The 25,398-nt window shown below is 27.2% G+C and overlaps 5 protein-coding genes across 5 annotated transcripts; all 5 read left to right on the top strand.

Moving 5' to 3' along the window:
- Nucleotides 1–3,054: 3,054 nt before the first annotated feature.
- On the top strand, nucleotides 3,055–3,366 carry VNE69_02210 (uncharacterized protein; the record flags this gene model as incomplete). Its single annotated transcript, XM_065472762.1, has 1 exon — nucleotides 3,055–3,366. One exon carries the CDS (start codon nucleotides 3,055–3,057, stop codon nucleotides 3,364–3,366), a length of 312 nt encoding a protein of 103 aa, XP_065328834.1.
- Nucleotides 3,367–8,388: 5,022 nt separating this feature from the next.
- VNE69_02209 (putative SP-containing protein) lies at nucleotides 8,389–8,688 on the top strand (the record flags this gene model as incomplete). Its single annotated transcript, XM_065472761.1, has 1 exon — nucleotides 8,389–8,688. One exon carries the CDS (start codon nucleotides 8,389–8,391, stop codon nucleotides 8,686–8,688), a length of 300 nt encoding a protein of 99 aa, XP_065328833.1.
- A 4,672-nt stretch (nucleotides 8,689–13,360) lies between these two features.
- On the top strand, nucleotides 13,361–14,203 carry VNE69_02208 (uncharacterized protein; the record flags this gene model as incomplete). The annotated part of the gene is made up of 1 exon (XM_065472760.1): nucleotides 13,361–14,203. The coding sequence occupies one exon, from the start codon at nucleotides 13,361–13,363 to the stop codon at nucleotides 14,201–14,203; it is 843 nt and encodes a 280-aa protein (XP_065328832.1).
- Nucleotides 14,204–16,834: 2,631 nt separating this feature from the next.
- Nucleotides 16,835–17,680, top strand: VNE69_02207 (putative SP-containing protein; the record flags this gene model as incomplete). Its single annotated transcript, XM_065472759.1, has 1 exon — nucleotides 16,835–17,680. The coding sequence occupies one exon, from the start codon at nucleotides 16,835–16,837 to the stop codon at nucleotides 17,678–17,680; it is 846 nt and encodes a 281-aa protein (XP_065328831.1).
- A 3,778-nt stretch (nucleotides 17,681–21,458) lies between these two features.
- VNE69_02206 (uncharacterized protein) lies at nucleotides 21,459–22,304 on the top strand (the record flags this gene model as incomplete). The annotated part of the gene is made up of 1 exon (XM_065472758.1): nucleotides 21,459–22,304. The coding sequence occupies one exon, from the start codon at nucleotides 21,459–21,461 to the stop codon at nucleotides 22,302–22,304; it is 846 nt and encodes a 281-aa protein (XP_065328830.1).
- Nucleotides 22,305–25,398: the final 3,094 nt, after the last annotated feature.

The raw sequence follows: 25,398 nt of genomic DNA, 5'->3' as shown, positions 1-25,398 counted from the left end.
CCTAAATATATTATTTTTTTGTAATTTACTAAATTAAACGTAAAATTATGAAAATAATCAAAATATATGCCAATAAAAAAATTTAAAGTCAAAATTAAAAAGACGTATATTGCCGACAGTGAATATCAAAATGAAAAAAATTAGTTAGTAATAGTCCTATGTAAAGAAAAGGCGGAATAAGCCAGAATAGAAGTTTAATAATTAATGCTAAAGGTATAAGATATGTAGAAGTTATTTGATATTTATCATACTTCTCAAAACAAGTAATTGTACTAGAAGCTGATTTCACAATTCAAATACAATCGGTTTTAAGGGTTACATATGATAAAAAAACCATAATAAGGGATAGAACCAATATTCTAATAGTTTTAACACTATGGACATTTATGTAGAGTTATAAGAAGAATTGTTTTTATGATACTGTTGTCGTTTTTTCATCAACAGACAACCAATATTTATTTTTATTACATCATTTTACTTTAATGGCCTCATGTCTTATAAATACCTTGTCCTTTTTTCTATAGTTAATCCGCAGAGCAAATCAGATATCAATATTGAATTTAGAGGATAGAATTATATAAATAACGCATTTACATTTTTTTAATGTTTTGAACACTAAAGGGTGTTTTATATAAAATAACCTTTTGGCCCAAAAGATACTTTAAATCTTTTTGCGGAATTACATAATGAACCAATTTTGTAATCTTCCAATATATTCTTTCTACTTGAAGCTAAATTAATAAGTTTATAGTTTTCTAAAAGCCAATTTGAAGAAAAATTTATCTATTTGACTGCATATCATCCAATATAGGTACCGTAAAAGGAATGGTCGGCCCAGCACAACTACTTTCTTGGTAGATCTTATTTTGTGTCTTAATTATCATATACTTTATGTACTATTATGTATCTATATTGTCATTTTTATAATCTGAATAAAATAATTGTTGGATTTTAAGACTTTATTAAGCAAAAAAAATTAAATATTAATTTAAAGTATTTATTTATGTTAGTTGTGTTTGATGTCTATATTTATTTCGAAAAATAAATTTGTGTTATTTCATTATTTCTGAACAATTTTGAAAGCGAGTGACGCTGACTCGAACCAGAAATTTCAAAAACGACCCACTGCAACAACGTGTTAATAATTTTTTTTTACCGGTACATTACCGAAATAAACAGACTTTATAAAAAAGTAAGAAAATAGAAATTATGACGGTCTTCATTTTTATTTAAATTATTTGTTTAAATATAAGTAAATTTCAATAGAATTAAGATAATGTTTTGGTGTCTCCAAGAAAATGAATTGAGATATAAATAATGTTCCTATCATAGAATAATTTACAAAGAAGACAAATTGTTATAGTAATCTATAAATTTTAGTCGAATATGTATTACAAGGTATATCCTTAGATTTAAAAATTTAAAAATATTGTCGTCTTATTTATTGTCTGTTAATTTATTATGTTGCGCACTAGATATTTACATTGAAAAAAAAATTTAGAAGTTTGTGTCAAACTTTTTGCTTTGTAAAGGTAAATGTATTAACAATATGAACTAGTAAAAGGGTGTTTTAGACAATTTTTATTTTAAAACTTTTATTTGATAACCAAATTGTCACCACTTTTTTCTACATAGAATACTGTTTTCTAAACAATAAAATCGGCAAACCCAAATGTTTAAGCCTATTTATGTTCGGCTATTCTAAGAAGATAAAAATAAATGTATCTTTTTCAATAGCTCCGATCCAAATTTAAGTACTCATATATATATGGTTTAAATTGTTTAAATCTTATTATTTCATCAATTATATGTACTAAAGTTTTATTTTATTTTTAGATTCCGTATTTCCCTATATCAAAATGTTTATAATCTATTTTTTTTCATCGTGAAAAGACAGGCATTAACAACAGATTCTTAATAGGAAGTTTTTATTTACCACGCCAACTTGAAAACAAGGTATAAAAGCAGTGGTTTTTTAACTTCGTAAAGAATGCTGGAAATGAATGAAGTCTTGCAATAAAGAAAAATCCATGTCTCTTAATATTTATAAATTGTTTAACACTTTTATATATGTCCTTAAGAAATGAATATTTCTCTTGATCTTCTCTAATTGTGTAAAGATCAGAGTTTTTAATGTGTGTGCATGTTGGTCATAGATTTTATCTTTTATGTTTTCTATGAAAAATTATCGTGGTTTTATTCTAATCTTAGCGTAAGCTATATTAACTTGTAGACTTGCTTTCCTTTATGTACTTGCCTTATTAAAATCTAAAATCTTGTAGTCATCTAGTCGTGCTATATAGAAGAAAAGTAAACTTTTATTTTATAAAATACAAATGTACGGTATTGACTAGGTTTCCGGATTAAAATTGACTTGAACTTACTATTTATGTCTAAAAGTCTTGATGAAATTATATAATCACAAAATCGACAAGCTTTTTGAATGATATAATTTTCTAGAATTTCTCTAATTATTATTTTAAAAGTTAACGAAAAAGTCATACATTCAAAAAATATTGGAAATTTATAATTTGGACTTAATATTCTACATATCATTACAAATTTATTACAATATATACCTCTTACAAAAAAATTTATTTATGTAGTGTATTGCGCAAACTGATTAAAAAAACTTGATAATATTTATATACATATTAGAAATTATACATAGTTGGTATTGAATTAGGTCTGAATAAGCATGAGCCATCATTTCAACATTTGGGGTTTCTGAACTTATAAAAATTAATCTAAAATATTCATATTCAACACTTTTCTAACTCAATTGACATTTTAATGTTTTTAATCTATTTTTTCATAATATGAAGGACTTCTTAACTCTCTATACATACGAAGAATTGCGAATTACATAATTATAATATTTAAGTTTTGTTTATTTGAGTCAACAAGAATATTAAGTAAGTCAGATATACAACATTAACAAACAAAGTGTTTAAACAAAACATCATAAGCTAATTTGTTGTGAATCTTAAAAAAAAATTTATCATTCTAGTGTAATAGATTTATTTGTACATTTAAAAATTAATATGGAGGGTTATGATGTTTCTAAATACAGCTTTAGTTTTCTTAAATCTAAAACGAGTTATAAACAATACCGTAACTGAAATTTTAACTAATTGGACAATAGAAGGAAGTGATCAGGCCGATATTTTGTATGAAGATCGTAAACATTGTCGTAGAGTACTTTTTCAAGATAGTACTACAATAACATATAAAACTTATGATTTCCTTATTGCAGAACTAATGGCAAAATTACTTTATGATAGTATTTTGAGTAATATGATATTTCCTATTAAAAGTCAACCGAACTGGCCCGGTGTTAATAAAAATAATAGATATGAAATGTAGGGTTTAGAACCCTTAATAAATAAATGGTTAACATGGCGAACACAAGGATGAACAGGGAAACAAGAGAGTCCCGTAGTCAAGAGGCTAGAACATTAGAGAAAGAGGCAATTAGGATAGATAAGAGACTAAAGTTAATATTGAAAGTTGAGAAAGTTGAGTGGAAAGATGTTATGGATTTGGCATCTGCGAACTTGCAGGATTATATTTTTGAAAATTTTTGTGACGGAAGGAGCAGTTGGGAGGAAATTTATAAAGGCTTACAAAAAGGAGCAGAATTTGAGAGAGAGTCAGAAGAAAGACAAGAAATGATTAAAGAGATTATGGATAAAGTGTTGAAAGAGTTTAGGGAAGAAAGAAAAGAAAATCTTAGGATGTATAGGAAAAGAAGAGAAATCAGAGAAACTACAAAATGTTTTATATGTAAGAAAGAAAGGCATTACGCTAGAGAATGTCATGAAAGTGTAGCTGGTAGGGAAAAATATAAAATTAAAAAGGAACAAGTTTTACAGAAAGAACCAATTATCAACAATGAAGGGAAAAGATGTAAAACAGTAAATAAGTTAGAAAATTTAATTGAAAAGTATCCGGAAGTTTTTAAAGAATCAGAAGAAAAGATAAAATATCTCACAGGAGAGAAGTGTCCAATAAATACTAAGCAAGGTGAAAAGGTTGTGAAAAGAGGGCAGAATGTGCCATACTACCTTAGGGTGAAATTTGAGGAGTACTTGAATAAGTTGGAAAATAGAGGGGTTATAAGACGTTCCAAAAGTGAGTGGAGGAGTCCAATAAGAGCACTTGAAAAACCAAATGGGGACGTAAGATTGGTAAGCAATTTGATGGCGTTAAACGATTTGGTTGACAAGGACCCGTACTCACTACCGTTAATTAAGGATATTATGAGAGCCACACAGGGGTCAAAAGTATTTACGGTTATCGACTTAAAAGAAGGGTTTTATCATATTGAGATTGAGGAGCACCATAAGCACAAAACAGCATTTGAAGTGAATGGTCGAGTATACGAATGGAATAGTATGGTTATGGGGTTTAAGAATTCGCCTCATATAATGCAGAGAGTAATGAACAGAGTTTTAGATGAATTCAGAGGTAAAGGCGTGGAAGTATATATGGATGATATAGTTATTCATGGTAAAGACGTAAGAGTGCATGACGAGTTACTAGAGAGGGTAATTAAAAAGTTTAAAGAGTGTGGGTTGAGAATAAACCAAACAAAGATACAATACAAAAAAGATGAGGTGATGTTGCTGGGAGTAACAATTAATGGGGAGGTCATGGGACCGAATGAGATTAAAAAGCAGGAGACATTGGAATATAGAAAACCTGAGAATGTTAGAGAGTTAAGAAGATTTTTAGGACTAACTGGTTGGTTTAGAGACTTTATTCCCAACTATGCGTATAGAACAGTAAGGCTTACTGAGGCTTTAAAGAAAGATGTTAAGTGGAATTGGACGGAGGATATGGAAAGAGCTTTTGAGGATATGAAGCAAGGCTTGAGAGATATGAAAAAATTGAAGATTCCGGACGGGAAAAAGCTATTTAGAGTAAGAACTGATGCGTGTGATACGGGGATCGGAGCAATTCTATTACAAGAAAATAAAGAGGGTGAGTGGATTCCGATACAATGGGCATCGAAAATGTTGACTCCTACCGAGCGAAGATATACGATAAGTGAGAAGGAGATGTTGGCGGTGTTTTTTGGAATAAAGAAGTTTGAAAGTGATTTGAGAGGAAGGAAATTTCATTTGATGACGGATCATAAAGCATTAGCAGAGATCAGAAATAAGCCATACTTCAATAATAACAGAATAAACAGATGGGTAGAACAGATACAAGAGTTTGACTTTACAATAGAGTATGTGAAAGGGGAGTTGATGACAGATGCAGATGCGTTAAGTAGGCAGTATGATCAGGTAGAAGTGTCGGATGAACAAAAAGAAAAGGACAACAAGAGAAAAGAAGTGATCGAAAAACAAATTTTGGGAAAAAAGCAGAAACATATTAAAGAAAAGGACGGTAAACAGTATTGGGAATTTTCCACAGGTGAGGTGAAAGAGATATTGAGCCTAGATAGTAGAGAACATGAAATAACAAGAGTACATGAGGAGTTAAACCATAGAGGTGTCAAAGGCACTTATTATAACATTAAACAAAGATGGTATTGGCCTGGTATAAAAGATCATATTAATAAGGTAATTAAGAATTGTGAAATATGTGGGATTAACAATAGGAAAAACACAGGAGGATGTGATTTCGTAGTAACTAGAAAGAAATTGGAGAAAGTGGCGTTGGATTTAATGGACATAGGTGGAGAGAATAGGTATGTGTTACTGGGTATTGATTACTTTACTAGAAGGTTGTGGGGTTCGAATTTGAGATGTAAAGAGAGTAGTGAAGTTATAGAGGTATTACAAAAGTGGATAAGGGAAGATGGATTTCCAGAGGAATATGTGACAGATAACGGAAAAGAGTTTGTAAGTAATAGATTTAAAGAATGGTGTAGTATTAATGATATTAAACATAGGAAAGTGGGCTTAGAAGCTCATAGGAGTAATGGTAGAATCGAGAGATGCATCAGAACTATAAGAGAGACATTGATAAAGCAAAATGATGGGAATATTTCTGAAAAGATAGAAAGAGCAATCAAAGGATATAATAATACACTACATACAGCAATAAAATGTACGCCGATGGAAGCGTGGAGAGATCAAACTGCTGAAGTTATAATTGAAAATGATGAAAATGGAAAATATGCTGGTCGGTTCAAGAGAAGACACAGAGAGACATTTACAGTAGGCCAAGAGGTAAGAATCGCTAGAAGAGAAAATTTAGGTACACGTGCGAAAACAGACAAGGGAAGATTCACGGGTCGCGGAAGGATCGTAGCTATAAGTGAAAATGATTCATATATTGTGAGACTACTGGATGGTAAAATTGTTAAAAAGAGGCATTATGATTTGAAAGAGATAAGGAAGAGTTGTTTAGAAGATGGAGAGACTACCCGTCTGGAGGGGGGATGTAGGGTTTAGAACCCTTAATAAATAAATGGTTAACATGAAATAACTAAAAAAGATTTGAGATTCGAGATATATTGGCACTCACTAAATATGACTGGTCTCAAGATTACATATCACGGAAAAGAAAAAGTAATTTATGAATTATTGAAATCTTTAGCGAATCAAACCAAAAAAATTTATAATTCTCTTTTATGTTTTAATTTTAATGTAAAAGAACTAAACCAACATAAATTAAAAACTGTGTTATCTTATATAATGACTATCAAAATCGACGATCAGGAAACATGTAAAGTCACACAAGTATTTGATAATGATGATTATAAAATGATTTTAAGGAGCCTGAAATATATTTATGAAGAACCCAAAACCAGACAACACATTATTAACATTAAAGTGGTAGAAGATAATTCATATAAAAGATTAGGCTTATTTTTAGAGTGATGTCATTTTTCATATAACATATTATATTTATTTTGGCTATTATATTTTTATTTAATCTTTATGTATTTTAATTTTGTTTATTGATCAAATTAGACATTTTCATTTTTTAGTTATACGCTTAAGCTATGATGTTTTTTTATGATTTAGCGAAAGTAGTTACATATACGGAAAACAATCATTTGATTGTTCTAGTATATCTTAGTGTATTTTCTACCTCGAAAGCTATCTCAGTTAGAAATTTTGTCATATAGATTCTTTTATGTGCAATTTAAGTTCAACATCTACATTTACTTCAGTGCCATTCCGTTAGCTAAAAAGTCATTTTTTAATTCCTTTTGAGAATCATATATTGAGAAAGAATTAAAATCGCAGTACATCTTTGTTAAGAGAATAATACCATACTTGATTAAAAGAATGAAATAGATATTGTTATATTAGAAAACGAATCATATTTTAAATTTAGTCAGCAGTACTGATTATATGACTCATATAGTGCGAGATGTGGCAAAATTGAAAATTAGTATAATAATTCTCATTGCAACTTACGGCAAAAGGAAGAAGTTGCAAAACCGTTTGAGATTATCATGTTTAAAAAACAACAAGGGTTGCTTTTTCTAGGGGGTGATTGTAATAGGAATTGAATACTCTAGCTACTATAGTGTGCAATTCCAATCGAGGCAAGTATTACTACGAGAATATTGGTAGTATAACATTTATTCCATATAATAAATTTTTTTGTCGTGTTACTTTTAAATTCAAATGTAATTGGTTTTATAATCTACCAATGAAGAAAGGGGTTGTTATTGGTGTATACTTTAAATTATTTTTTCTGTTTTTTCGTGCAACTCTGTTTGTTTCTAAATGTCATTTAAATGATTTATTTGTTAATTTAATATGTTGACGTTAGACGAAATATGAGATTTAGTTGAATTGTATTTATTTTTACCCATGATTGTTATTCCAAAAAGGTATTTATATTTATTTCTGAAACGTTGTTTCAGACTGAGACGTTTTACCGATTAGAATTACCAATCATGATATCTGGACTATCCGCCGTCCACATTAATAAAATCAATGAGTCAATAAAACGTCGTATAAATTTATTTTTTGATAAATTAAAATAAAAAAGTGGAACTAACTAATATTCATATATTGAATTTCTCCATGTGATTGTCTTTATATTTAGAATATTGCTTTAATTGTATTATATTCTAATTATATGGAAAAAATAAATTAAACCTTTTTCTCATTTATCTTCTAAATATAGTAAACCTATTTTACCCAGAATTCGTAAAGAGAAATATTATAGTCTTGAAAGTGAATTAAATTTTTTTTTGTAAAAATAGAAAGTAAAAAATGTTTTTCGTTATACATATTAAATAAAGAGTTAAGAACTACAGATCAACGAGTGTAGTTTCATGTTTTTTTTGTAACCTAGATAGTCAAATGCATTTTAATCATATCATTAATTCATAAAGAATGTGTAGTGTTGATGCAGAACTTTAATTAATATTTGAATTATAAATAATAGAACCAGACGTATCCCAATATGATTGCAATGCTCCTAAGTTTATTTTACATACAATCAAATTCTGTAAATAGATCGAATGTTACGAATTTATCAATATGTGAAAACGTCGCGAAATTATCAATTAAACCATGTAGTTTTTCGACATTTCGAGAAAACTTTACAAATTTACAACTTATATCAAGTGAAATTAAGCCAAGTCGGAAAAATTATGAAATTTATACAGCCGAAAAGGAATATGGAATCTGTAGTGAGCACTTTTTTTGCATGATTAAAGAGTTATGTGAAAAAAAATTAAATGAATTAAAAAAAGAAAAATAAAGGTATTTTATTTTTTTATTTTTAAGCTAAAAATACTTATTAAACTTGAATACTTAGAAATTTATATTTAAGTTTTTTACTGGATAGCCGAGACCTAAAAATTTTAGAACATTAAACATTGACAAAAAAAAGCCTCTATGTATAAGTCATAACGTTGTATGGTTTCGTAGCAAAGACGTTGGATAATGACTAAATTCCATATTAAATTTTGGGAAGGACTATACCTTTGACGAAAATCGAGATCCTATTTCTCATAATAATTTTAGGAAAAGCAAAGAGCATATTGTGGGGCAAATAGTCTAGACGCCTTGATAAAATACAAAAAAAACATTGATAGAAGAGAAATCAAATATAGTATAGGTGCCCGGACAATTTAATTTTGAGTTGTATATTCTAAAAGTAGATAAACCTTAACAAAAAAAAATTTTAATATATACCAAGTATTATTTCGGGATTTGAAAAAGAATTAAATATAAACTTGATGACATGAACAATCAGAAATGTTATGAAAATATAAAATTTGTTGTGTAAACTTATAAAAGTTAAATCTAAATGTTCTCTTAAGGCAAAATTCTTAGTTTCATTCATACAATAAGTAAATTTTCAGTTGATTCTTGCCTTGTATATCATTTATTTTCTTAAAATATAATTGTGTATAAATAATGACTGCATGATTTTTATTCTGTTTAGAATAATAAACTGAACACTAATTAAGACTATGCAACGCAGAATGCATTTAAATTATTTATATCTTTCTCGACCAATTACTTTTTCTGAATATTGATGGAAAAAATTAATTAAATACGATTAATTGTAAATGTACGCTATTCTGCTTGAGCTGAAACAACAATCCTTTTACACGGTTACATGTAATGCTATTGTCTAACATATAGCTATAAAACAACAAGGCTCAAAAGAACTAGCTCATTTGAGCGACATTTAATCAATTGCTTCTTGAAGTAAATATGAGATCTTTAATAGAAGTTATATATTTGTATAATTTCGCCTCCTCATTATGATAAATAGTGGGGGCGATTCCAAATCGAGAGTCGACATGTGAGGGCTGTGGTCAAGAGGTCAGAAAAAATGTTACAAGAAGTTAAGGGCTGGTGTATAAATTAGAGCTAGATGGTGTTGACATGCCTATATTAAAAGCAAAAATTTTTGAAATGGGTTCAGAAGAAATAAAAAATTTTATGGTTGAAAGGATTAGGAAAGAAGACAATCGGACTTTAATTGTTGAAGAAATGGAAAAAGAATCTTAAAAGGAAGAAAAAGTTATAGAAAAAGAAGATGAATGTAGAATAATTGAAATGATTGCTGAGTCGGTTAGAGGAACATTCAAAGAGGAATTAGCGAATAAAAAAGCAAGCTTAAGGGTAAGTAAAGAGTATGTAAGCAGAGGAGTGAATGTCGCTTTTACTGCGGTAGATTCGGGCACATGGCATAAGATTGCTCCGTAAGGAAGATGAAAGAGGAAAATAATAAAAATAACCGTTTTAATTCGTACAAGCGTTCAAAAAGAGGGTGGATCTACAAGCACAGAGCTCAGTACGCAAGAATATAGAAAAAGTGGTAAAGCGCAAGCAAGAAGTAGAACGAAAAGAAAAGAGGAAAGATAGAAAAGAAAGGGTCTTAGCATTAAAGGCATAAAAGCAAAATTTAAGGAAGTTTTCTTCGCAACAGGAAGAGATTAGATATTACAAGATATAAAAATGGAAAATTAAGCCCCTTAAGGAAAAAGAGCAGTAAAAGGAGTGCAGAGAATTTCATTGGAATTGATGAAGGATACTGAAAATATATCAAAAGTTTATAAGATAAAAAGATTACAAGAAGGTCGGCACCTGACTGGAGGAACACAATTGGGGCTATAGGTAAACCTAACGGAGAAGCGAGATTATATGTAATCTAATGTGTTTAAATGGCGTGGTTGAGAAAGATCCGTATGAGTTGTCAAATGTCGGGGACATTGATAAAGCCACACGAATCAAATGATTCATAGTAATAGATTTAAAATGGGATTTTATCACGTGGAATTGAAGAAGCAGACAAACACAAAACGGCCTTTGAATTTTAAGAAAGTTATATGAATGGAACAGCATGGTGATAGGATATATAAATTCCCGGCAGAATACAACGAAAAATGTTCAAATTCCTTGATGATTTGGAAGGAGATGGCGTTGGAGTATATATGAACGACAAAGTCATATACGCTAAAACCAAAGAAGACATGACATGTTGGTAATAGAGGTATTGGATAGGTTAAAGAGACATAAATGAGGTTAAATATTGAGAAGATACAATTTAGTTTCAGTTAGTTAAGCTCTAAGCGTTACATTGAATGGTACAGATTTTGAAGCAAAAAAGATAAAGAGGAACGAAGCACTGGAATTCCCATAGCGACAAGTGTAAGTGAAACGCAAAGAATTAGGAATAACATGGTGGTTTGGGAATTTTAATAAGAATTATGCAGGAATAACTATTCATCTGACAGATAGCTTGAGAGGTAAAGATAGAAAATGCAAATGGACAATTGAAATGAAATGGAGTTTTTAGAGCTAAAATAAGTATTGAGAACGATGAGGAAATTTAGATTACCACATTATTGTAAAGTATCTATTAACAGAACGGACGCGAGCAAAGTAGGGATTGAAGCAGTGTTGCTTCAGAAGAACGAGAAAGGAGAATGGTAGCAATACAATGAAGCTCAAAAAACATAACACTACGGAGACTAGATAAAATATATCAGAAAAGGTAAATGTACGCGACATTTTGGGAAATTTAACGATTTAAATAAGAATTGCGTGGCAGGAACTTTGACATTGAGACAGACCATAAAGCAGTAGTAGAAATTAGTAATAAGCTATATTTTACAATAATAGAATAAATAGATGGATCGATAAGATTCAGGAATTTGATTTTCCCATAGGATATAAGAATCCAGAAAAACTGGTAGTGGCCGACGCGTTAAGTAGAATACATATAGAAGACGATAAAATGAAAGATCCATTAAGCCGATAAAGGGTAAATGGAACCCTCACGTTGAGATGATAGGAGAAAAGAGATACAGGACATTCGATTCGGGGCGAAAGGCAGAGATCCTTCCAGAAGATATAAGGGAGAGGTGGATGCAAGAGTACCACGAGCGGATTGGATATAGATGCATGACTAGTGTATATTACGTGATGCGAGAAAATTTTTATTGGCCCTGAATAAAGAAAGACATAAATGAAGCAATACGAAGGTGTGAACAGTGCAAATATATAAAAGAGTAAGTCAGAGGATATGAATTTGTAGACACACTCTATCTTAAAAAGGTTGCTTTGGATCTTATTGATTTTAGAGACATAGGTAAACACGTATTAATAGCTATAGATTATTTTACCGAAGAGTATGAAGAACGGTAATGGGGAAAAAAGCTGGAAATAATGTTATAGAATTTATTAGTAGATTATATGAGCAAGGGGAAAAGCCTGAAGAGATTATAACTGATAACGAACGAGATTTTTTCAATGAGGGGGTATAAGCTTTTTTCAACAGACTAGAAATTAAACATAAAAAAGTAAGTTTTTCGTCAAACAAAAGTAATGTTGCTTGCAAAATTTCAAAATAACGATGCAAAAAGGCATTTTTAAGACGAAAGAAGGTACCATTAAGAAAAAGTTATGAGTAGTATTGAAAAATATAATATGAGTTATCATGCCGCAATAAAATGTACACCAAAAGAAGTAACAGAAAATGAAAAAGAGAACGTAATGATTGAAAACAACTCGCAAGGAAAATATGTATAAATGGCAAATAAGGGAAAGCGAGAAGTTTTTAAAGTAGGTGAGTACATTGAAGTAGCCAAGAAGGAGACTTTAAAGGTACGAAATATTCAAAAGGCGGGTTTTTGGAAAATAGTCAAATTATAGAGAGATGTGGTAAAGGTTCATACATTGTAAAGCTCGTAAATGAAAGAAACATAAAGAAAAGACACTATGATCTGAAAGGTCTGCTTGGGTTGAGGATAAAGGGAGACTAACCGTCTTAGAGAGGGATGTTATATATTTGTATAATTTCTACCTTCTTTTAAAAAAAAATACATAAAATATATAATACGAAAGCAATATGGCTCTAAAACATACAGTTGATGGTAATTTCTGTAGTTGATAATTTTGATGATTGTCTAAGTTATATTCTTTGTTTATTCATAAAAAGAGTAAATTTTAATTCATTTATTTTGTATCCATCGGTTTACTCTATAATCTTTTACCTGTTTTTCCATTCAAATACTCCCAGAAAATTCGTACAAACATTTTGGCTAAAATCGAAAATTTAAGAAAATAATTCCCACGCGATTAAATACGCTTACCTATATATTGGGTACTCTCATGTGTTTTAATTCTCAAAAAAATAATATAAGTCCCAGATTAATTTTAGTTTCTCTATATTTTTCCCTTGACTTGCAAACAAAGCTTGAATAACATTTATAAGCATCTTGTCTTAGATGTAATAGTTTATTAGTCTTATGTTGTATACCATTTATACATTGCATTGATGTTTTTTTCATGTCAAGTAATTGACCATACATGAATAATCTTTTTTACACTATGAATACCCTCCATATAATTTAATAACAAAACCACTTTTAAAATTCATATAAATAGGCATGTGTCTTTTCACCCATAAAATGATATTTATTTTGAATTATATTCATTGTACTGAGTTAACTTTAAGTGAATACATCAAAGATTACATTAATGAGAATGAAACAAATTATTACATATCCATAATACCCTCTCAAGAAATTTTTGTATTTAGGCCGTATGATGAATTGCAAAAAAACATAAGAACAGAAAAAACTTCTTCTACCTTTATGAAAACAGACTTATCGGAAGAATTTTCGACCTGCAAATGGAACAGGCACATATTGCAGAAATCAATTTTCAAAATGGAATTTCATATTATTAAATGTAAAAATATAATAAAGAAATATATCAAAAGGATGAAAAGCAAATCAGTCGCAAAAATGATAACACGTATGTTAATTACAAAAAAATTAGAAGTTATGGAGCCCGCAAAAATTATTTATCATGAACTTGAAGAATTAAAAATCGATTATCTATGTATCAAAACTAACTATCAACTGAATGAGATAACAAAACTAATAAAGAAATTAAATACTCCAATCGAAATTAATATTATCATAATTGAGTTCATAAAGATCACTCAACTTTTTCTTACTATTTATGATATGGAAATAAACACAATGGGTCGCAAATATTCATATTCACAAAGAAAAAAAATTAATTTGTATAATATAGAAATATATTCATTATTCAATTACATACCTTTGATAGAAACTTTGGAGAATTTGAAAGAACAAATGGATTTATATAAATACGAAAATATTTATAAACCAATGAAAATAGATAAAATTATGAGAGCAATAAAAAAGATTATATTTAACTTATTATCAAGTACAAATAAGGCGGTAAAGATTTATGAAAAATTAAATCGGATATACAACTAATAATAAAATATTAGATTTTTTAAAATTCAAGACAAACTGTATATATGTGTTTTTAAATGTCAGCTTGATCCATTTTTGAGTGATAATAAGTCAGATAATGTAATAAAAAATTATATTTGATAACATGGGTTATAATCTTTGTCTCTTTCAATAATATTGCTCTTTCCGCAGAAACATATAGATTTGTTGTAAGATACTAAAGTTAACATTGTAACTACTAGTAGATATTTGATAAGAATGTCAAAGATTGAATTTAGTAAGCACCTACAAGGACATATTATTGTCATAAATTTATAGTGCTTAACATCAAAGGTCGAGAAGCATGAGAAAAATAAAAGTTTAGGTCAATACAGTCTTGATAGAAAACTTTACGTAAATAAGATGTATTTCTGTTTAAAAAATCTTTTTTTGTTTTTTAAAATCCTAAAAAAGAAAAGATGAGCTAAAACAGGACAACACAAAAAAATGATTTACAGTCATTAATCGTACAAAAAATATAAAAGAATCTTTCGTCTCTAAGAAAATCACTAAATAATGTATGCAAAACACACCATTTTATTTTTACAGATAGTTCTTGAAAAAACGCATAAAAATTATAATCTTATGTTTAAATGATAAATTTTCTATTCAAAGTAATACTTTGCTGTTTTTAGTTACTGATTGACTATATAAATAATGAGAGTCAGAAAACGATATAAATGCATAAAAAATGCAACGAATATAGCAAAATAATAGAAATTGTTGAAATCAAATATACATGAAGGTCATGGGCAAAATGTGATATAAAGGTACATTGTTTTTAATTCAAAAGGGAGTTAAGACGTCAGTAATGCTAAAAAACGAAAGAATCGAAATTGTATATCGTGTCTTTATCGGATTAGTTCATTTATTAATATTAATTTTTCGTTTTATCGCTTTGTTTCCGGTGTTACTTCAATATGTACAAAAGAAGGTAAAAATTTAAGACTTTATATCTATGAACAACTTACAAAAAATCGAAATAAACATTTGATCAAATCCTAAGGAGCATGCACAACCACTATTGATTGACTGAGTGTCTTAAAAAAAATATAAACTCGTGAATATAATCACGTGTTTAATTATATTTATTCAATTTATATAAAAACAAACGTATAAAGACTTATTATATGTATCTTTTGAATTTAATTTTTTATACGCTTTGCATTTTGTTGATAAAATTATTATTCGACAGAAAAGGTGTAGAAGGAAATGCATCAATTTTTGTATATATTTGCAATATCTCATTGAAAATTTCAAAAATTTTCTACTAATAAAAAGCATAATGTGTAGGCTATACATTGACCGCATGCTTTTTTATAAGATCTATTAATTATAAGATTTTCATATTTTTGATTTAAATAGAATCACAATCTCAAAATATTTAGATAGCAGTTATGTTTTTTACATTAAAATCGCATAGATTATATGTTTTTATGTATCTGCTTCGATTAAATTTTAAGATAAAAAAATTAATCTCTACGGAAATAAATTGTATCTAATCATTTACAATTTGTTAATAAGTAGACACTACAATTTCAAAAATAAAAAATGCTTCTTTATGGACTATAGAATAAAATTTAATCATTTCTTAAAGAAGAAACATTCTAGGAAACAGTGTATATATTAAAAAATATTAGTATTTTTTTCGTAAATATTTTTTTTACTGTTTCCTAGTGGCGAACCCCAGAGAACCTAACTCTCAGCAAGTATAATTCAATTAAATTAAAATTAGTTTTATTCATAGTGGGATGGCTGCGTTGTCCGCAAGTGGGGGAGGGGGGGGGTTTCGATTGTTCCTAGCGTTTCCGCTCTTACTTGGTGCAGTATCCCAAGGGCAATCGTCATGATGGCTTTAATTGTTCTTTGTCATTTTTAAATGTTGTGGGTGGGGTAAAATTGAAATAAATTATTTTTTGGAATAGGCCGGTCGAATGGTCTTTTTTCCAAAAAAAAAATTGATAAAATAAAAATGATTTGTATGTGGTAATTATAATACTAAACCTAGTGTTAATAATTACATGAAATATAACAAAATAAAAAAAATATTTTTAAAAAACTGAAGTTTTAATTCGTAGAGGTAAGGACAAACATGTAGAAATTAAATATCTGGCGTTTTTCAAAACAAAATATATGTAAATTCTAAACATCATTAGTATAAATATAACAAAAAAAACTATTTACTGTTTTATCCGATAAATAAAATTATCTGTAATCATTTTTGCAAAGTCTTCAAAAGGATTATTCAAAATTATAGTATAATTTTTTTGTAAGTATAAAGATGTCTACGCACACGACTAATATACGTTAAGCATATATCTATTACGTGATATAAGATAAAATAATATCTCTCATTAAAACTAATTTAATATTTTGACATAAAAAAACTGTTTCGATAATTGTTTTATTGTTGTAATCCTTTTAAAATCCTCGAAAAGTTTTTTTTATCGCATAAAATATTTTTTATTACCTTATCATAATGTTTGGTGTATTATTTCGTATTAAGTTGTTAAATAAATCTGATCGAATTTCGTTAAAAGCTTTTTGTATATAATTTTTTTTTTAGAAAATTGATCTCTAAGGAGATTTTGATAAATTTTTTTCACCCATAATATGATTCTGCTTTATAATTTTATAAATTTTGCTCGATGTAATAGAAGCGATTACATAGAAGAATACATACTAGAGAACAAACCATATGATTATGTATCTATAATACCTCAAAATGATGCAGAATACTTTCGACCATATGATGAGCTTCAAAAAAATTTAGAAAAAAATCAGGTTGATTGTAAATATATGAAATCAGATTTTTCATTAGAAAAAAATACCTTAGAAAGTAGTAGACAAATTTTATATGACCCAATCATTATAATCAAATTCTATCTAACTAAATGTCAAAATAAAATTAATGAATTTAAAATATTAATGGGAAAAGAAATTGTATTAAAAAAAAGATCACAAATAAGAATTGAAAAACGAATAGAAAAGGAAGCACGCATTAAAAATTATTATAAAAAACTAGAAGATTTAAAATTTGATGATTTATGCCTAAATGCTAAATTTCAATTAAAGATAATAAAAAAATCACTGAAGGACTACAATACGCCAATCGAAATCGATAATATACTAATTGGGGTTATGAAGCTTATCAAACATTTTTTAAAAATTTATGAAATGAAAAAAGATTTAACGGGATGCGAATATTTATGTACTCAAAGTGTAGAGATACATAGATTTAATATAAAAATATATTCTGCATTTGATTATATACCAATGATTGACACCTTTGAAAAAATGAAAACTGGATTAGGATTATATAGATACGAAAATGAAATTATAAAAAAGAAGACAGAGCTAAAAGTAAAGGAACTCCAAGAAATTTTATATAATATTATATTTAAAATAACTGAAGGAAGAAAAGTCTATAATAAAATAATCCAGATATACAAAAAGTAATTATTATTAGTTGACATATGCTACTTGATTAAACTTTAACAAAATTTTATTAATATATGTTAATTGAGAATTGTAATTAAACATTGTTTCGTAAACAATTACATAATTATATGTAGGTGATTCGAAAAATTATCAGTTTGACAATTTGGCACAATGGCCATTAATTATTAACTAAAGTTAAAATATACTTATGGTCTCAAGTCTTCCTGTCCGTTATCGTTTAAGCATTTATGATTTTATTCAAACGAAATATATCCAACACAAAGGGATTCTTTTATATAATTTTATCGTACAAACACATATTCCGTGTATGTTATTGATATAAATTTATTATAATTGGCCTTGAAACATCATCATATTTTGAGAATAAATTACTTTAAAAATACTTTTTAGTCTAAGCTTTTTAAATAGAAAAATAAAATAAATTCGATTATACTATAATAAACTAACACTAATATGTACAACGACACTACTAAAAGCTTAAACATACAGAAGAAGTATAATATGAGTTGCATCTCAAAAAACTCCAGACTTAAAAACAAAGCAATGTGTGCATATAATGAAAAGCACTGGTAATAAAAAAAATTATGCAGATAATAAGAATATATGTTCTTTAAATCAGCCTCAAACTAGTACACTGATTTATAGTATCCAAGAAAGCAATATATAGATTTTAGACTACTATGTAGCATTATACCAGACTCATTAGGATTTAAAGTTGAGATTTTCGTAGCAAATAAGATATATTATAGTTACGCCCAGATTAAGATATAATTTCTTTAAATATGGATAGCAAGTGCATAAAAATATCACGCTTCTTGCTTTATTATCGCTTTATGTGTAAGATTTGTTTATAGACACAATTTTGCTATCCTTTTCTATATATCTAAAAATTAAACTTATGAGGATCGAATTTTTTTTTGCAGAGTTCATATAGTAAATCTTTTGCTCGCCTTTATAGAAGTATATGTGTAAACGATGTGCAATTAAATTTTAATCGTTTCTTCCAGTGTTTCCCCAAAACTTCTATTTTGTATAAGGGAACATCATTTGTTTATTAATGTAAAATAAATATATCTATAAATTGTTATTTGATCAAAAGATTCTAACTTTGTGTCTAAATTATATTGTTAAAGTCTGAAGAGGATGTGTAGAGCATGAAAAATATAACATAGAAAACATTTAGTGTAATTCCCCATAAAAAAATAACAATAAAAAATTTTGCTTTTACATCTACATCTATCATGCTTACTTTGCGGGAAGTCCGATATTTTTTCTAAAGCATTATTAGAAATTTGATTATGTTTATGTCTTTTTATAAAAGTTTTTAGATGGCCCAAGGTAATTATTTTAACAAAATGTCATCATTTTAGTAAAAAATTATGATAAATTTTTTTTTTACATTTAGATTTTTTTTTGTATTTAAACATAAACTGCAAATTAGGACACAAAAAAAAATCTAGAACACAAATAGGACTTTATATAGTATAGTTAAAACAATTAAAAAACCAAAACTATTGTTAGTGGTCATTTTTTATGCTTGGCAAAGGAACAAAACAGATAAGATAGACGCCCATGTAGTCATAGAATGTAATTTTTTCATTAAAAATAATAGGAAATGTTATCACTTCACTGGTAAATTTACAACATCTCGACGCATCATTAACCTGCAAATCTGTCCCCGCAGAAGGAAAGAAGTAAAGCAAAATAAATACTCGAAACAAACATGCATCACAACTATAAATGTAGAAATATAAAAAATTCGCGGTACAAAACGTTTCCAAGATGCAACAATAAGTGACATTTACATAATGAACAAAATTGATGACGAGACAATCATTTAAAGTTGAAATTACTATATATAAAAGGAAGAAACATATAAGAGAAAATATACATATGCACGATATTCTTAAAATCACATACAGCTATATTATAAATGCAAGTCTAAAGTTATTCGTGTGTAAATACTCCTGCAACGGATATTATAGAAACGAGCTCAATTACGATGGCCAGCTTAATGTCTTTATATAATTAGAACATTAATACCAAATCAAAAAATCTAATCATGAAAAAAAGATGGAAATTGAAACGACGTAGAAGTACAAAAGCCGAATGTTGGAACAAAGGTTTATATAAAAGAGAATAGATGCTCGATGCATATTTAACTCATATCTAAACTTAATACGACAACACCAACCAAAAGCAATAATTTGTAATATTATATTTGGTTTATATAATGATACGAAATTTACATCATATTGATTTATACATAAAATAACGACTATATCGAAAAAAATATAGATATTATCTCTAATTTTTATATGAAATAACATTGGATTTTAAGAAAAACTATAATGAGTATAATTGTAGAAAAAAACAACAGTGTGTAACTAATATTAAGTCCTTTTCAGTAAAAAAAAAGAAGCAGAATACTTCTGAAAAATCTATAACTTAAAATTGATGAAAAAATAATATAAATTAGTAACGAATGTGTCAAATATGGTAAAATAAAAAATTAATCTTATTGGGCATTCTGGCTCATATTTCTCTAATTATATAAAATGTTAAATCTTTTTAACAAGCAGACACACATCACTTCTACTGGATATTAGTCTTTTGTTGGCACTATAATCTCACAAAATAGTTTGTATAAACATCTGCACAATTTTGTTTAATGCCGGTATGATTATTAATTCAGTGGTCGTTTTAATAATGTTTAAACTTCATATACGCCCTTCAGATATCCGAATCTATGACATATTACAAATCTACATTTTAAATAAATAAAAAAAAATTGTTTTTTTTTATTTCAAAGCCGACTTTTTTTCTTTTTTTTTTTTCATCATTCCAGAGATCTGAAACTCTTAGAATATTTTTTCGTAGGTATTTATTGCAAAATTACTCTTGTCTACTTCAAATACTTTATATTTCTTTTTTCGTCTCGTCTACGCTAAAAACAAATTAAAATTTTTAAATCTTTACAATATTTTCTTGCGCTACGTACATTCTGTAAGCTACACTCCAACATTTACAAATATGAGCTAAATAATCCCCTTTGGCCTTTAAATTAACTTTTTAAACATAAATAACTGGTTTAACTTTTTTTTTGCAAATAATTAATCATTTTTATTATCTCTTTCTTTGCATTTCGCTATCTAAATTTTAATAAATTATATCTCATTAATTCCAAAGTAGTGATTTTAAGAACGATTAGTAGATCTTCGTCTTTTTTAAATCTAGAGAGTCATGAATATATAGTATTCATATGCACATATTGTATATCTAATTTTTTTTCTTTTATAATTATCAATGTATGTTTATAACAACAAAAAACGATTAGCATAGAAAAAAAGTTCAATTTAATTTAAATCAAGTATTACATTGTACGAACTTATTATGATTACTAAATATACCAAATAATTTATGTGATTATGTTCTGTTTGTTTAATTGACGTCACATAATCCGATCAACTTAATGAACTTTGCTAATGATTTTATTAATTAAACATTAATGGAAGTCTTTATTTTCTTAAATATTTTTTCTTTTTTGAAAAAAGCAGATTTTTTAATTGTGACCCTATCGTTTTTTTCACTAATGCTAATTTTTATTACTATTTTTAAATAAAATCTAAAATATATGATGTAACAAGAAATAAGAAAAAATAATTTACCCTTTAAGTATATCTTCAAAGATTTCTTTTTTATTTCCTCTTCACTGGGCCAAACTTCTCCTTAATTAAGTAATTGTAAATAAATTTTTTAAAAAATCCCCTATAAAATGATGTATATTATAGCTTTTATTTATTGTGGTCAATTGACTTTAAGTGAATACAAAAAAGATATTTTAGGTGAGAATGATGCGGATAGCTACATATCCATAATTAATTGCCAAGATGATAAATTTAGACCATATGATGAACTTCAGAAAAATATGAATGAAAATAAAAATTTATTGACAGGTATGGAATCAGATGATACACAAGAAATTATAACAGTAGAAACCAATATACAATTTTTTTATAATCATTTATATATTATGAAAAGTCTTTTAATTAATTGCGAAAATAAAATTAATCAATTTAAAATGAGGATGGAAAGTAAATCGACCCAGGAACAAGTAAACCGCGAAAAGATTAGAAAAGATATAGAATTTGGAGAAGATAAAAATATTTATGAAAAACTAAAGACATTAAATTTTGATAATTTGTGTATAAAGACTAAAAAACAATTGATGGAAATAAAAAAATTAATGAAGAAATACAATACTCCAATCGATATACATAATATTCTCATTGATTTTATGAAACTTATCGAACTTTTTTTGACCATTTATGATATGAAAAATGATATAACAGGATTCAAATATTTATGTGAGCAAAGTATAAAACTACATAGATTTGATATAAATATATATTCTGCATTTGACTATATACCAATGATTGACACCTTTGAAATACTTAGAAATAGATTTGGGTTATATAGATACGAAAATAAAACGATGAAAAGGGCAGTTAGTGCATATATTAAAGCACTAAAAATGATTTTATTTTCATTAATATCAAGTTCTTACGAAGCTAGAAAAATTCATGAAGAAATAATTCAGATATACGAACATATTAAATAAATATTAAATTCACAATTTTTTATCGATAGAAGTTATATCGAAATTCTAATATATATGTCAAATGATAGGTTAACACCGGCATAGACTGATTATCGATCATTTAATTATTGTGTCAATGTTTCGAAGGAAAAGATTTCAATTTTCGCAGTATTAACGACTCTATTTCAAAACAATTATAACTGGTACACCAAATGCTTTATCTAAAAAATTCTTATAGATCTTTATTATATATTAAATAAATGTTAAATTGTTCTAAGGGGGAGATGAGATAAAGCTCTAGGTCTGTATTGTTGGTGAATAGAAGATCAAATTTTAAATGAAATTATAAGATTTTAAATGACTTATTATATTTAAAAAACACCAAGATTTTAGTGAAAATGACTATGCAATAGAATTTCGAGTGTTAAAAAATCACACTCTGGTAATGCGGACATATAAAATAATTATTATCAGCTACAGTGAAACAGTCTAATAACCTCTGGTTCATTTTTAAAATGCAATTTGAGAATTTCTGTTAACAATTATTTTAATATGTAAAGAATTTCGAAAAAATATGTTAGATATTATATTGTGTTAATATAGACGTTATGTAACGGCTATTTTTTTACAAAATGTGTGTAAATGCAAATTATAATAAAAACTCTAATATAAAAAAAATTTATTAAATTTACATATGTATGCAAATGACGTTATATAATTTTTAAAACTATTGTGGAGCACAATTGGCCATGACTTTGATCTTAGGCACTGGGATTGTTGCATATCAGACGAGGTCAGTACATTCATCCCATAATGTTATTATTGTTTACTAACTTGCTGCAATGCGTAAATGATGTTCCGTTCGCATATTCTATTATAAAAGTGCATTAAATGTTTGTTTATAATCGCATTGTATCAATCCGACAGCAACCCTATGCATACATAAAGTATGCAAAAAATTATTTTAAATTTCAAATTGTCTGTGGGGTTCATCTAATTCATGTTAATTATGTTTATTTCATTTGTTAATTCGCCGTATTTATTCGTTCTTTATATCGATTGTCACTAAAAGCCCGACATTATAAATGAAATAACGTTTGCATTATCATGTAGGATATATTATGAACTATAATTAAAAAAAATAAAAAAAAAATGTCGTATTACGTATTTAATTTTCACGATAAGAAAATGTATAGAGTAGTAGAGAAACGGTTATCGCATAGTGCAAAAATTTACAATAAATTCCCTTTTTTGTACATCAACACATAAAGTGTAGCGATTTAAGGCAATTGTGTGGTTTTATAGTAAAATCCCTTATAACATTACAATTTACTATAAATATTATCGGCTTCTAAGCTTTGTTAATTTTCAACAAAATCTTTTAATTGTATTTAAATTTTTATTTAAAAAACGTCCAATCAAACATTTACAGTACAATTATCACATTGTTTGCCGAATTTTTTATATAGAACCATTGTTCTGTATACTTTACTATTTGTAATCATATAAATGTGAAGTTAGAACGCACATTTCTATATTAAAAACACCTCGTTTTATAAATTTTAAGAAAATTAAAGTGTAGAAAAAAAAACTAAATATAATTTTGGCACAAAATATACCATAAAATCTTGTATACAATTTTACCATAGACAATTAGTTTCATAATTAGATTTTTTTGTGTCAGAAGATAGAAAAATTTACAACTTACACTATCAATAGACATATCAACCCATATTTTATTTGTTATACTTCAACTAAAAAACCCTGTCTTCTTTTACTATACCACAACATGCCCAATCTGGGTTTTTATTTATAAATTTTTGAATTGAATCACCATAATGTGAGTTTTTCAAACTTTCTTAATATAGTATCTACTTATACATACGCTGACTTACGATAATTCTTCATATTTTTTGTACATAAGATTCAATAAGAACTCTTTGACTATGCAAAATTACAAAAAAAAAATTTATGTCTAAACATTTTATTTGATGGCTGTTTTTTATTGCTGTAAGATATTATTTGTTTAATAATTATTACATCGATACAAACGCGCCCAATTTTACTGTTATCTGATTAAAGATACATTTTGTTGTATATTTTCTGTATCAAGAGAGGCATAAAATATAATGATTTAATAGTCAACCAAACGAAAAATATAGAAATTTAAAGTAAAATTTTTTGCACTATACAATTTACTATAGCAGTAATAATATGACCATGAAATGATACGATAATTTAGAACATTTTTGGTTACAAAAAGTAGAAAATACCTTATTGTAAAATATAAAATTAAAAAGTAAATACCATTCTTTAAATACAATTCATATGTCGAATAACATAATAAGACTTAAATTGAAACCCCAAAAAAAAAATTTATATCTGTTTAAAATTTATTTTAGATTCAAATGAAAGTATATTTGTACTAAATACTAAATATCTTGTCGAATTATACTATTTGATTTACTACAATAGAGATAATGTTTAGCCGGAAAATAAATTATACATATATGTCTTTCGTGGATCTATAAATGCCGAAATTATATTGTTTTGCTCTAGCTTACTAAATTTGAGATTATTAAATTATTTCTCTGAGATTTTTAGTTGCTTTCATAACATTAAAAATTACTTTAAGAGTAAACATTAATTAAATTTGATGCAAATTGATACATAAAGTTATTCGGGTTTACAAAAATATACAATTATAAAAATTTTCTGATCTTGTGAGAATTAGTATGTTAATTGGATTCTGATTTTAGCAATAGAATTTAACATAAATAACTGTAATTATGTTTATAAATCAAGTTTCATTAATGTCTTGTGCTGATGACATTTTTTATATTATATTTGATTCGTATATTAAAAGATACATTATAAAGTTTAACTGCAAAAATGGAATAAGAACAGACAGTAAACAATTAAAAGAAAAACTGATGCTATGAGTTGCGTATTAAAAACTTAAAAAAATATATTTATAGTTTCGTATGGATCTTTTAAAATTCAGGAATACCTTCAGAACCAATTTTTATTATTTCTCTTCTTTGTCTTGATATTTTCTAATGTAAGTACTGTCGCTTGGTGCGTATAGAAAAAACTTAGCACTATTTTTGGATAG

The sequence above is a fragment of the Vairimorpha necatrix genome, chromosome 2, assembly GCF_036630325.1.
Source record: "Vairimorpha necatrix chromosome 2, complete sequence".
Classification (NCBI taxonomy): domain Eukaryota; kingdom Fungi; phylum Microsporidia; family Nosematidae; genus Vairimorpha; species Vairimorpha necatrix.
The sequence above is the reverse complement of the archived record's forward strand: the minus strand, read 5'-3'. Positions and strand labels throughout refer to the sequence as shown.